This window comes from Dasypus novemcinctus, chromosome 22, assembly GCF_030445035.2.
Source record: "Dasypus novemcinctus isolate mDasNov1 chromosome 22, mDasNov1.1.hap2, whole genome shotgun sequence".
In the NCBI taxonomy this organism is placed as follows: domain Eukaryota; kingdom Metazoa; phylum Chordata; class Mammalia; order Cingulata; family Dasypodidae; genus Dasypus; species Dasypus novemcinctus.
Window position 1 is genome coordinate 68046514 of NC_080694.1, and position 14494 is coordinate 68061007.

Sequence of the window (14494 nt, forward strand, 5' to 3'; positions counted from 1 at the left end):
CACCGGATAAAGTTCCAGGCTGGTTCTGCCTCCGGGAATTGGCCTCTGTCCTCACTTTCCATCCTCCATGCCCATCCTGCAGCACCTGGACCTCTTCCCACACCAGGGAATTCCACACTTAAGAAGACTTGGTAGAGGCAGAGCCACTGCCCACCATGAAGAGGGAAGCTCACCTTCCCAACGTGCTGGAGCTGGACATGGAGGAGCCTTGGCCTCCTCATCAGATGACCACAGCAGACTCTGGCTAAGGATGGGCTGACCAAGAGATGCTGGACTGTGCAGAGTCCAGTGGGCAGGGGCTCATGACTGGGATGGGGTCATCCAGGCAGGAGCAGCATGTCTTACCTGAGACCCCGTGTCCAATGTTAGGCAAGTGCGTGGCCAAGACCCTTGCCCAGCAGCAGTGGACTTGGCTCCAAAAGGACCCAAACTAGGGTGGGTCACGGATTCTGTTTCTGGGTGTGTGGCCTCAAGTTCCTGTTTCTGTGGCTTTCCCCAAATAAAATGAGACCCAGGATCACGTGTATAAACTCTTTATATTGAATTTAGAAAAATCTAAAATCCATTGTTTGCACGAAGAAGTGAGCATGAAATCCATTAAGAAATGGAGTCCCATAGCAAGAAGTCAGAGCTTTAATTTATGGAGAACACTGATTCACTTTATAAATCCCCACCTGGCTATATCCCATCATGAGAAAGCGCATGCATTTCCCAACATCACTCTCATAACTAATGGTAGCTGTCTTTCTTTTCTTTTCCAGAAAGGACTCTTTTACATGGTTTAAGACCCCGTGGGATGCTATGCTCATCACTGGCAGAAAAAGCTTCACCGTCCAGCTGAGCCAGGATGGCCTCAGGGGCTTGTGATGAAACACTCCCACTTCTCCCCAGACCCTCCTTCTCAGGACAGGGGGCGAGAGCCCAGAAGGCACATTCCACCACCTCAGGAAGCTGGAGCACAGGCACGGGGCCTCCCTGGTCTGGGTTCTTGCTCTAAAGATGGACCTGAAATCGAGCAGCTCAGTACCCCCTTGTTATGAACTCAGAACCTCGCGCTCCACCCAGACCTTCTGGATCCTTGTGGGGTGTCAGGAGGTTCCTGCCTCAGAGAAGTTGGGGTTCCCTGGTCTATGTGACTTTCCGATGTGGTGGCAGAGCTGTGTGGTCACTCAAGTGTGGTTCGGGGGTCACTGAGGTCCACTCGGCCTCCTGCCCTTCCCAGAATGACAGGTTGTCCCTGGCCACTGCGATGCACTGCCCAGTTCCCTGACTGGGAAGACTTTCTGAGGCTTCCTCAAGGACACACCCTGATGACCTTCAAGCTGTCTTCAAAGGTCACAGCCTCAGTGAGGCCCGCACTGACCACCTGAGTTCACACAGCACCTTCCCTCTCACCAAGCCAGAGATTTGAGCTGTTTTTAGTTCACAAATGTTCCCCAGAAGCTAAAAAGTGGCATCCTGCACATTTCTCCACAAACACCAGGTGCAAGAGTGGTCAGTTAGGACCACCCCTCACCCAGTGCCTTTCCTAACACAGCTGTGGTCTCCTGGCAGCGATGGCACAACCTTCACTCAGGTGACACTGAGGCCACCAGGACTGTTCACAGAAGTGCTGCTCTCCCCGCTCCCCTTCACCCCCCGTGACTACGGCACAATTTCAACTCCCTCCAAGACAAGAGCAATCCAGGCTAAGACCCTATTGCCCACCTGTGGGTCTACACTAGGGTCTGCTCTACAAATCCATGGGCTTGGGCTGCAGCCAGCATTGGGGTCAGTGGAGCTGGGTAAGGGCAGAGAGGGAGGGCAGGCGGCAGAGAAGGACCAAACCACCAGGAGTTAAATAAAGTCAAAATGTCGATCCTCCTCAGGGTGAAGCCCACATGGATGGAGCACTGACTGGACACAGGTCTGTCCACCCTTGACTCCTCTCAACAACACTCAGCACAGCAGAAACATGGGTTCTGGAAGGTTCTCAGGGCATTTTACTTCCTCCTTCTTGTTTAAGAATCTTCCTCTTCCTCAATTGATTCCTCAATCCCATCTAATAGCAAGAATTTGTAAAAGCGAAATCATACCAGGTTCACATTTTCAAGGGAAGCAGGAAGGGGCAGCTCAGGGCACCATGAAGTAAGACGGGGCTGTGGACACTCCACACCCAGCTCTCCTGAGCAGGACGGTTGGTTGGGGCAAGGAACACAGGTCAGTGTGGGGGATGTGGGGGAAGGATGTGAGCTACCTCCCCATCCTCCAGTATACAGCAGGAATGCAGACACACAGATGCCAACTGAGGAAGGAAAGTCTTCACATTCCAAAGGAAGGAGGTCTTGAAGTCACACGAGGGGCGTGAACAGCTCTGGAATCTCTCCGTCCCCCACGAGGCAGCTTCATCACTCTACAGAAGAAAACAATCAAGAGCACATCCAGGTCACCTCTGTAAATGCTGACGTCATGACCAGCCCTCCACAGTCCTCATGTCCTTGTCCAAGGAATCCCCAGGACCCAGGTGTGTCCTCTCGGCCCAACCCCTCTCCCTTTCCAGGCCCCCCAGAGTCTCACCTCTAGAAGCCACAAGAGACTCATCAGAGCCCTGGGCACTGTTGCTGGCTGGAGAGGAACAAACACAGGGTCTGGTCAGAGCCACAGGGAGATGTGAGTCAAGGAGTGATGGGGTGAGCTGCCCCGTGGGCTCTGTCTATACTCCCCAAAGCCTCAGGTCAGCCTTGACCCTCCACACCACCTCCCCGTCCGTCCCCCACTTATAAGCAGCCTGAGCGTAGCTCCCTCCTTTTCCACCTGTGGGAAAACAACTAGTGAGAACAGGACACGAGGTCCTGGGAACTAGTCCAGGATCCAGGGAAAGTTCCAGAACTGTGACTGCAGACCCGGGGCAGGATCAGGAGACACGAGGTGGGGGATGTGTGGGGCTGGACCTTCTGCCCTCCTGGAGGTCTGTCCTCAGCAGCCCCTTCCCTCTGACTGCTGGGAACAGGGGCCTTCACGTCATCACAGGGGACATTGTCCTACTTCTCTCACAGGTTTATAAAGTAAGTGTAGTAACAGGCCCAGACAGGGTGGGCACGTGTGTGAGGAGGGGCTTCACGGTACCAGGAAGGGCAGGGCACACTGCTACCTGGGCTGGAAACCCCCCTGGACAAGAAACCTCAGACTCGCCCCTCCCCTACCTGAGCTCTTCCTTCTCCAGATCAGAACTCCGGCCACTACAGACACTCCAAGGATGACCAGGACAGCCACGATTCCCACGATGAGGATGGGGGGCTGGGAAGGCGGCTCTGAGAAGGGGGGAAGGTCAGGGGCCCTGACCCCAGGCTCAGCCCTGACCCTGCTGGAGGAGCTCAGAAGGGCTCCTGCTTCCCTAGAAGAGGCCCCGACCTCGTCCCACTTACCCCATCTCAGGGTGAGGGGCTCGGGCAGCCCCTCGTGCTGCACGTGGCATGTGTATCTCTCTTCCTCCCCAGAAGGCACCACCACAGCCGCCCACTTCTGGAAGGTTCCGTCCCCCGCAGGCCTGGTCTCCACAAACTCCATGTCCTGGGTCTGGTCCTCCCCGTCCCGCTGCCAGGTCAGCGTGATCTCCGCCGGGTAGAAGCCCAGGGCCCAGCACCTCAGGGTGACTCCACGGTCAGGGATGGGGTGGCGGGTCACGTGTGTCCTTGGGGGGTCTGAGGGAAGGTCAGAAACGTCAGGAACTTTCCATTTCTCTCCTGGTCATTCTAGCAGTGCTCATGTGACCACCAGGAATTGACAGGACATTTGGGGTTGGGGGCGCCCCGCCCCCCCTGTACCTGCGCGCAGCAGCGTCTCCTTCCCGCTTTGCAGGTGTCTCTGCAGGTCCTCCACGCACCTGCCCTCCAGGTAGGCTCTTTTGTGCTCTGCATCCCCCGCCTCCTCCCACTCTCGCCGGGTGATCTGCGCCGCCGTGTCCGCCGCCGTCCAGTAGCGCAGGTCCTCGTTGAGGGCGAGGTAGTCGGCGTCGTCGTAGGCGTGTTGAAAGTAGCTGCGGAGGAGGCGCCCGTCGGGGCCCAGGTAACAGGCATACATCCTCTGGAGGGTGTGAGACCCTGGCCCCGCCCCCGAGGTCAGTCCCGCCCACAGGCCCCGCCCACGAGTGTCCATCAAGGTGGGCTCCGCGGTTTGCTCAGCCCACTGGCCCTGCCCAGTTTTACCGCGCCCCGCCGTCAGTCTCGCCAGGTAGGCCTCGCCACCAATCCGCTCACCTGTCCCCCACCTGCCCGCCCTCTAGGTCCCGCACTCCTGCCGGCCTACCTGCTCGCCCACCTCCCGCCCCGCCCCCCCGGGCTGACTGCTCGGGGCCCGTCGGGTCTAAACTGAAAACGAAACCCAAGAAAAATCCCTCCCACGCACCCGGGTGGGGATCCCGGGTCTCGAGGTCTCGGGGTGCAGTGGGGACCCGAGACTCGGGGCGACTCCGGCCTGTCCTGGGGATCCCGGTCGTGCGCGGACCCCGGGCCCCGTGGCTCACCCGCCTCGCTCTGGTTGTAGTAGCCGCGCAGGGTCCGCAGGCGAGTGCGTAGACAATGCGCGTGGTCCTTTTCCACCCGCGTCTCCTGCTCCCAGTACTCGGGCCCCTCCTGCTCCACCCACGGCTCCCGCGGCTCCAACCTCGGACTCTCCGCATCGCTGTCGAACCGCGCGCCCTGCGTGTCGTCCACGCAGCCCACGGCGAGGTAGTGGGTGTCCCCGCGCTCGGGCCAGGACACGGCGGTGCCGAAATACCTGAGGGAGTGGGGGCCTGGGGGGGACAGGAAAGGGGGAGTTCGGCGTGGGGGAACGCGGCTTCCGGGGTCCTGACCCCCAGGTCCCCTCGACCCCTCCGGGGCAGCGCCCCCCGATCCCGCACTCACCCGCTTGGGTCTGGGTCAGGGCCAGGGCCCCCGAGAGCAGCAGGAGGAGGGTCCCCGGCGCCATGGACGGATCCCTGGGTCTTGCGGAACCTGAGTCGGGGGGGGGGGGGGGGGGAGGGGGGCGGGGCGGGCTCTGGATGGGCCGCGGGGACCGCGATTGGCTTCTCCGCAACCCGGCCCGTAAAGGGAGGCAACTCTGGGCCCGCGTCACGAGTGTCGGGGCAGAAGGGCCTGACTCGGGTTGGGAGAAGAAGTGAAACTGCGGGGACCGGGGACTCCCCCATCGGCCTCCCGCCCCACACGCCAGCCTCGGGGGGACCCTGAGAGCCGAGACCGGGTCCTGGACTGGCCCCACCCCTCCCCTGCACCGAGCGCTCTATCACCCCCTGTCAGTGGGGCCTGGTCCTGACTCTTAACAGCTTACAAACGAGTGAGGACCCCGAGGGGATGTGGGTGACCTCTACTGGTACTGATGATACTAGAAATTAAAACAATATAAAATATAGATTCCTACAGATGAATACTAATACCAAAACTCATTACACGTTGATAACTAATTCAAAAATTTTAAAGATGTAATAAAAAGAATGGATAAATTTGCTATTTGGTAAATCTTTCTAAGTCTCAATAGAGCACCCCTGGACTTTCATTTCACATTTAATCTGTTATTTGGGTTTGAACCAAAATTCAGCTTTGTATGTAGATGTTGGAAATGAGTATTTTTAATAGCCTTTTCAGGTGAGCATTGACGTTCATCTGCCATACTACACTGAAAGCACATGAGTGTAGTTTCTAAAGGTGAGTTGCAGTCAGTCTGAAATCTAAATGCTGAACATTTCATCTTGTGACATGGAAATCCTCAGGTCTGTCTTTGCACATTAAATGGATTTTGTACTAATGCATGAAGATTTTAGTAGCATATTGGCCCACTGAGTTATGTAGAACTTCCAGTGTTGACACATTTCTTTACATATTTCCAAAAGTCATACTTCTAAAGTGAACACAGATCCCACTGGAAAATGGGTGTATTGGAAAGCTGTGACGCTTAGGGTGATGGATACCAGTTTTCCAAAATTGTAATTTTCTCTTGAGAACTTACATTTTATCATTGGATCAAGCCACAGGGATAAAATACTTCAAATCATATTTCTGATAGAGGATTTCTGCACAGCATGCATAAAGAACCCTTAAAACTCAACAGTCCTCCCACGTGGTAGGCGAGAGATCAGTTGCTTGAGCCACATCTGCTTCCTCTAAGAAGTTCTTTAAATTATTCTCAGCACCCCTTCTCAGGTACCCCTTGGTATTCCCAAAGGGACTCACACAGCAAGTGCTGTAGGTGAAAAGGGCTGTAATTCAGCCAAGACATTGATGGAATTTCATCTTTGCCACCAGAAAGCCTGGGTCCAAGTTTAGGTTCCATCATTTTGGTTTTTGTTTTTGTTTGACTCCATCTATACAAAATGTAAATACAAATGAATTAGATGGAAACCGAGGGAAATGATGTGGCTCAAGTGTTTGGACTTCCGTCTACCATATGGGAGGATGTGGTTCGGTCCCTGGGAACTCCTGGTCAAGGTGTGCCCATGTGGTAAACCAGGTGAGCCACATAGGAAGATGACGATGCGACAAAAGAGAGATGAAGGGGAGACAAGGCAAGACCCAGCAGACCATGAACTGAGGTGGCACGGATGAATCCTGGAGGAGAAAACCAAGAAGAGAAGATAAAAAAAGAAATAGATACAGAAGGTCACACAGTGAGTGGACACAGAGAGCAAAACAGCAGGATCAGGGAAGCAGACTCTGCCCAATGGATAGGGCGTTTCCCTACCACATGGAAGGTCAGTGGGTCAAACCCCGGGCCTCCCTGACCTGTGTGGAACTGGCCCATGTACAGTGCTGATGAGCACAAGGAGTGGCGTGCCACTCAGGGGTGTCCCCCGTGTAGGGGAGCGCCACGAGCAAGGAGTGCACCCCATAGGGAAAGCTGCCCAGCACAAAAGAAAGTGCAGCCTGCCCAAGAATGGCACTGCACACACGGAGAGCTGACACAACAAGATGGCAACAAAAAGAAACACAGATTCCTGGTGCCGCTGATAAGGATAGAAGCAGTCACAGAAGAACACACAGCAAATGGACACAGAGAGCAAACAATGGGGGTGGGGGGAAAGAGAGAGAAATTTTTTTTAAAAATCTTTTTTTTAAAAAAAGAGTTAGGTTTTCTGTTTTTTGTTATTACTAAAGTAATTAAAACCCCCTAATATTTACTGAAGTGATGAATGCACAGCTTTGTGATTATGCCAAGTACCAGTGATTATACGCTTTGGAAAGATGGTTTTATTAATAGGTATCAGTAAAATTGATTTTTAAAATTTTGAAAAAAATCACTTAACAATTATAAAACAATACAATTTTTTAAATGGGCTAGTGTCTGCACAGACACCTCAAAAAGAAGATACACAGGTGGCAAATAAGCACCTAAGAACATGCTCAGCATCACTGTCATTAGGGAAGGTCAGATAAAACCACCATGAGGTGCCCCTGCATGCACCTGTTAGAATGGCTAAATTAAACTAACTAAAATAAACTGTGGGCTAGTTTCCTATTGCCAGTGGAAAAATTTTTACACCTTTGGTGGCTTTATTTTATTTATTTATTTCTCCCCATTTGTTGTTTGCACTTGCTGTCTGCTCTGTGTCTGTTCATTTTGTGCTTCTCTCTCTCTCTCTTTTTTAGGAGTGTATCAGTCAGTCAAAGTGTTGCTGATGCAAAATACCAGAAATTGGTTGTTTTTTTTTAAAGGGTACGTATTTAGGGTAGGAGCTTACAGATACCAGGACGTAAAGCATAAGTTACTTTCCTCACCAAAGTCTATTTGGAGCAAGATGGCTGCCAACGTCTGTAATGGTTCAGGCTTCCTGGGTTCCTATGTTCCTGGGGCTTGCTTTTCTTTGGGTTCAAGGTTCCTTTCTTTCTGGGGCTGACTTCTCTTTCCTCCACATGCTGACTTCCCGGGGCTCCAGCTAAAGTCTTCAGAATCAAACTCCAACTTCAAAACTCCAACATCAAAAATCCTCAACTCTGTTCTTCACCATGCCTTTATCTGTGCCACAATCACGCCATAATCATAAGTCTATCATGCCCAGGTACAGATCAGATTATAAACATAATCCAATATTTCTTTTTGGAATTCATCAATAATATCAAACTGCTACAAGGAGGCACTGGGAACTGAACTCAGGAAATGCCCAATGGCTTGAGCCACCTCAACTCCCCATTTGGTAGCTTTAAACAACAGATATTTATGTTCTCACAATTCTGGAGGCCAGAAATCCAAAATCAATGTTCCTGACTGGAACAGGTGTGGGCTAGGTGTGGCTCCTTCTGGAGGCTCGGGCAGAGAGAACCTGTGTCTTACCTCTTCCAGTTCTGGTGGCTGCCAGCTCTTCTTTGCCTCTGGCTGCATCACTCTAACCTCAAGTACAACATTGTCAGATCTCTGCTCCATCTTCTCATCACCTTCTCTGGGTGTAGTAAAATCTCCCACTTCCCTGTTCTGAGATCCATGTGACCACTCCTAGGGTCCATGGGAATAATCCTGACTAATCCCCCATGTCTGCATCAATTACATAAGCAAAGGCCCCTTTTGCCATATAAGATAATATTCACAGGTTCCAGGGATTAGGATGTAGAGGTCATTGGTGGGTTGGAAGGTGATTTTCAGTCTGTCACGAGTGGTGACACCTGCACTGGCAAGAAGAGGGAGCCCCGAGGAACCCGCACTCCCTGCTGGTAGGAAGGCCAAAGGGTGCAGCACCACGGAAGGCATTTGGCAGGTTCTGAAAAGCTAAGCATGGACTTAACGTACAACCCAGCAATGCCACTCCCAGGTATTTGCTCATCTAATTTAAAAACTTATATTTAGGTAAAAACCTCTAGAGAAATGTTCAAAGCAGCTTAATTAATATTTCCCCCAAACTTGAATCAACCATCTTGTCTTTCTACATGAGTGGATAAAACAGTGGGTGGTTGGGAAACCAGTATTGTTCAGTGCTTCAAGCACCTGCTTCCCATGTATGAGGTTCTGGGTTCAATTTTTTTCAGTAACTCAAAAAAAATTGGTGGTAATCCATCGATCCGTAGTACACAATACTACTCAGCCATCAGAAGGAATGAGCTGTTAATTCACGCAACAAGAAGGATGATTCCCAAATGCATGTTGCTAGTGAAGTAAGACACTCTGGGAAGGCTCCACGTTGTCTGGTTCCATCTGCATGAAATTCTGGAAAGGAAAGACTAGATACAGAAAGCAGATCCCTGGTTGCCATGACCTTGGGGAAGGGGAAAGGTTTTCAGGTGAAACACAAGGCATTTTAGGGCCCTGACCCTACTCCATAAGGTACTGTAGAGTAGATATATGACACTGTCATGTGTCTAAACCCATAAACCTTACAGCACAAAGGGTAAATCTTAAGTGTTCAAACTTTAAAAAACCTTCCCAGCAGACATGGAGTCCCAGGATGTCTGCAGACTAAGGCAGAAGGATCCAGCTGTACTACAGGTGCAGGGCAGGACCTCACTGAAGGAGGGGGAGGAGCTGCTGGACTGAGGACCTTTGGAGCTGGCTGGAAATTGCAAGAGTGAAGACAAAGGAGCTGTGCAAAAGCACTGACTGTAGTTGGCAAAGTTCTTTCTCATGAGGTAGGGGCTAACAATCGTGAAATCACTGTCCATGTGTATGAGGACTGAACAATAAGTAAATATTAAAATATCATAGGTGGAGAGAGCGAAATTTCTGGGAGGTTACAGATTTGCAAAGGGGAAAGCCAGATTGAAATATACGATATGGGATTAGAGTTGAAGACATGGAATACCTCATGTTTAGCATAATGTGGTTTAGTATAAATATTGACATGTGTGTATGTATATGTATTATAGATGTGTAACACATGCATTGATCTACACACTTATTTTCTAATTGTCTCTACTGAGAAGGCCTAGAAGCAACTACACCCCAATAGCAATGAGTAAACCCAGTGCTTAGACCACAGTTTCTAATACCATTACCTCAAAACTGAACCAAGCCTTTTTTGCAAGACTTCCCTTGCAGAAAAGGCTGAATCTAGGACAGGGGTAGGATATACATGAGATGATTCTGGAGCATACGGGAGTGTGAGAAAATGAGTATTGCCCAATACATAAAACCATGGGGCCATGTCAGAAAGACTCATGAGCCAACATAAGGACTCTCTACGACCAAAACTGGAACAATTTGAGCAACAAAATAAATAGCACAGAATTGGATTGTAGCCAAAAGTACAAAATTAATATCCACAAGTCTGTAAATGACTGGATAAATAATTAAAGATGGCAAGAATAGAGAAATCTCTCAAAGACAGGAATTCCCAATGATTTATGTAGATGCTCCCCCCTCACTGAGTTGAGCATAACTCCCCACCCCTTAAGTGTGGACTGCACAGAAGACCTCCTTCCAAAGAGGACAAGGGAAGGGGGGTGTGAAGGTGGAGGATCCTGGGAAATGCTGCCTTAGCCAGGGAACCAGCTCACACCACCAGTGACGACTCAGGGTCACGCCGCAACCTCTTCTTATGATATTGAGATACGGCATCTCTGTGACCTTTCCCTAAAAACTGACAGTCTCCGTCTAACCATGAGAAAAACATCAATCTAACTTGAATTGAGAGGAAATCTACCCATCCTGACCAAGACTCCTCAAAACTGTCAAAGTCATCAAAAACAGGAAAGTCTGAGAAACTGCCACAGCACGGGACAGAGAGATGACACAGGGAAAGCTAATGAAATCCACATGAACTTCAGGTGAGTTACTAATAATGCATCAGTACTGCCTCATTAGCAGAAACAAAGTGCCAGGAATGTAAGATGAAAACAATGTGGGAAGCAGGGCTGTCTGTGAGCTCTCTGAACACATTCATCATTTTTCTGTAAATATAAAACTATTCTAAGATTAAAGTTTATTAGAAAAAAAAAACAGCCCTCTGAAAAGCAATAGGGAGAAAATGAAAAAAACCTACTTTTTGGGGTTCCCAGGTACAGCTTTCAAGCGGGCTGGGTAGGGGCTCTGGGAAGAGATGGAGACCTCAAGGAGGCACAAGGGCTGCTGAGCGCCCTTGTCCTCTCCCACTCCCTGCTCCACCCGGAGTCTGACTCCAGTGGATTCCAGGGATGCTCAGAAGGGAAGTTCACCCCCTTTCCCATCAGGGCTGAGCCCCCAGGTCCCCCAGCTCTGCCCCACTCAAGCCCGACCCCTCCTCACGTCAGAATCCTAGAGAGCGCGGCGGCGCCCCCGCGTGGCCACCGGGCGGAGGACAGAGACCCGCGCCCCCCTTTGCTCTCAGGGGAGCCCTCCCCGGGGTCTTCTTCAGCTCCTGATCAGCTGAGCTGGTGCGACCCGGGCTGGGTGCGGGGAGGCGGCCTCGCAGCTGGAGGCCCCGGAGATGCGGGTCCTGGAGGGCGGAGGGCAGGACGCAGCCTGGGGGCTGGAGACCCTCGTGGACGGCGGGGAGGTGGGCGATAAGACCCGCCCAGGCTCTGCCCACGCACCCCACGAACCCGAGGGCTGACCCTCCCGCCTCCCCAGACCCTGGACCAGGCACCTGCCCACCACCCCCCACACCAAGGTGGACCTTCCCCCAGGCTGAGCACAGGAGCCCGGCGTCCCGGGTCGTTTCTCCTTCGGGGGGCCTTAGCTGTCCAGGTCCCCTCGGCCTCGCCCCCGCCAGCTCCTTGGGTCAAAACCGTATTCGAAATTTTCAATCATTTGTTGACAAGACTGTCCTTTCCCCACTAGATTAGCGGGAGCCGTTTTCATGAGCACGTGCACGTGTGTTTCTATTTATGCTCTTTATTATGTTCATTGACCTACCACTGCCCTGAGGCTGCTACTGGAGCTCATAGTAAGTTTTCAGATCTCCTCCGTGGACCCTCCACATTTCTTTTTAAAAACGTTTTAAGGCATTTAACTAATCTATATCACCTGTGTATCTTTCTGAACAGCAGAGGAACAACTGAGTTAGAAGCTGGAATCTGATGAGATAAAAGTGGCTGAACAGAACTTTTTAGGAGTAATGTTTCCATAACTGGTTGAGCTGCCTGTTCCTCTTATTTTATTTTTTTGAATTTGAAATAAGCATTTTAAAAAACTTTTTGGCTATTCAAAGTCCTTTGTGTTTCCATATAAATTTTACTATCAGCTTGTCAATTTCTTTTAAAAACCTGCCATGATTTTGATTGGAATTCTATTTAAACCATAACCCAATTTGGAGAGAACTAATACCTTAATAATGAATATTCCAATCCTTGACATGGTATTTCTCCACATTTATTTAGGTTTTTGTTACTTTCCCTCAGCAGTACTTGTAGATTTCAGTATAGAGATCTTGCACACATTCTTTAAATTGATACCTACTTTATGATTACAATGCTATTATGAGTTCAATTTCTAATTTTTGTTTCCCTAATTTTACAATGTGTATAGAAATAAAAATCACTTTTGTATATCATCCTTGAACCCTTTAATCTTTCTATACTCACTAGTCTAGGAATATTTTTACTGTAGGGTTTGCTATGTACACGATCCTGTCACCTGCAAAAGAGACACATTCTCTTCTGTTTAATAAACTGTATCTCTGTTCTTTCCTTTGCTTGACAGTATATTGTGTAATAATAGTGGCAAGATTGCAAATCCCTTCCTTGTTCTTGATCTTAGAATGTATTTAGTCTTTCACAGCAAAGTATGCTGATATCCGTAGATTTTTCATATGTGCCGTTTCTCACCTTGCAGAAGTTGCCTTCAATTCCCAGTTTATTGCGGAATTATATTACCAAAGGATGTTGGACTTTTATATGCTTTTTCTATGTGACGTTGATATTATTGTTATTCTACTTTATTCTGTTAAATAATAAATTAGATTAATTTTCATATATTCATCACAACTTGCATCAAGGATAAATCTTTCTTGGTCATGATGTATTATCATTTTTAAATTATTTTGGATTCAATTTGCCGGTCATTTGAAAAGGGTTCCTGAGAGACATTGGTATAACATTTTTGTATTACTAAGCGTTCTCTAAGGAAACAGATTTTTGTAAAGTTGTCTCATGTGACTCTAGGGATGGGCAAGTCCAAATTCTAAATTCAGAAGGGCAGGCTGCTAGCTGGGAACTCCAATGACGGTTTTCCATGAATTCCCCAGGAGAAGCTGGCTGAAGTGGAGATGGAAATTCTCTCTTTTACTGCTGAAACCATCACTTCTCCTTTTAAGGCCTTCAACTGGTTTGATGCGACATCTCTCATTGTTGAAGACAATCTCCTCAGTTTATTTTAGATGTCATCAGCCATAGATGCCATCAATGAATTGATGACTTAAATCCACGAAATGTCCTCACAGTAACAATCAGGCCAGTGCTTGCTTGACCAAACAAGTGGACACCACTGCCTGGCCCGGTTGACCCGTGAACTTAACCACCAGTTTTCTTTTGATGCCTTTCTCTGCCCCACCCCCCTAAGGCCTGTCACCCCACTCTCACTCCAGCCTCTCCCCAAGGCCCTGGCCTGATTCCACTCCAAGACAGGACTGGCAGGGTGAGGGGGTTATTATTTATTTTTACCCTATCTCATCCCAGAGGGAGTCTAAGTAAGAACAACAGCAAAAACCACACAGAAGTAGATTTTCAAAATTAAATCAGGGGCTTAATTGTGCTGAAGTGAAAATAAAGGCAGAAAAGCACAAAGCGAAACCAGGAATATATTTACCGCCCTCGTATGGCCTTAGGCTTCCACCCTCTTAGTCCAGGGGGTCCCTGAACTGGGTTCTGAGTTTCCTGGGAGCCAATTCAAAGAGGAGAGTTAGTGACAGGACCCAAAGCATACATGTTAGACAGTTTTCACAAGAAACCTGGTAAAGCCTTACTGACACTGGAGAGAGGGTTCTTTCCTGGAGGTCACCAAGAGAACCTCATGGTGGTACTGAAATGTCTCCTCAATGTTATCCCTTCCACAGGTACAACAGTACAGGCCTACCTCAGAGAAGAGGTGGGTTCAATTCCAGACCACAGCTCTAAAGCAAATGTCACAATAAAATGAGTGCATCCAGTACCCATATGGAATCTAAGCCCTCACTTGACATAGATGTGCAATGGACACAACCAATCCAATGTCCACAGAGAAAATGTGGAATGGGTGTGGGAACGGTAGCCATGGTGGCTGCTGGGTGTGGGGAACGGGAGGAAGAGATGAGATGTGGAGGCGTTTTCGGGACGTGGAGTTGTCTTGGATAGTGCTTCACGGACAATTACGGGACATTATAGATCCCCCCAGGGCCCACTGGATGGAACGTGAGAGAGTCTGGGCTATGATGTGGACCATTGACTATGGGGTGCAGTGATGCTCAGAGATGAACTTGCCAGGTGCAATGGATGTGTCATGATGATGGGAGAGAGTGTTGCTGTGGGGGGAGTGGAGGGCGGGGGCGGTGGGGTTGAATGGGACCTCATATTTTTCATAATGTAATTAAAAAAAATAATTAAAAAAAAAAATAAAGTAGAATTAACACCAAAAAAAAAAAAATGAG

General features: G+C 49.5%; 1 protein-coding gene and 1 pseudogene across 1 annotated transcript; both read right to left on the minus strand.

Moving 5' to 3' along the window:
* Positions 1–517: 517 nt before the first annotated feature.
* Positions 518–4966, minus strand: LOC101424202 (saoe class I histocompatibility antigen, A alpha chain-like). Its single transcript, XM_058285454.2, has 7 exons — positions 4884–4966; positions 4502–4771; positions 3804–4079; positions 3405–3680; positions 3183–3290; positions 2557–2604; positions 518–2392 (listed from the first exon to the last, which is right to left on the minus strand). The coding sequence occupies exons 1-7, from the start codon at positions 4945–4947 to the stop codon at positions 2388–2390; spliced, it is 1047 nt and encodes a 348-aa protein (XP_058141437.1). The 5' UTR covers positions 4948–4966; the 3' UTR covers positions 518–2387.
* The window catches only part of LOC101442654 (class I histocompatibility antigen, Gogo-C*0201 alpha chain-like), a 149717-nt pseudogene continuing 137983 nt past the window's right edge, over positions 2761–14494 (minus strand).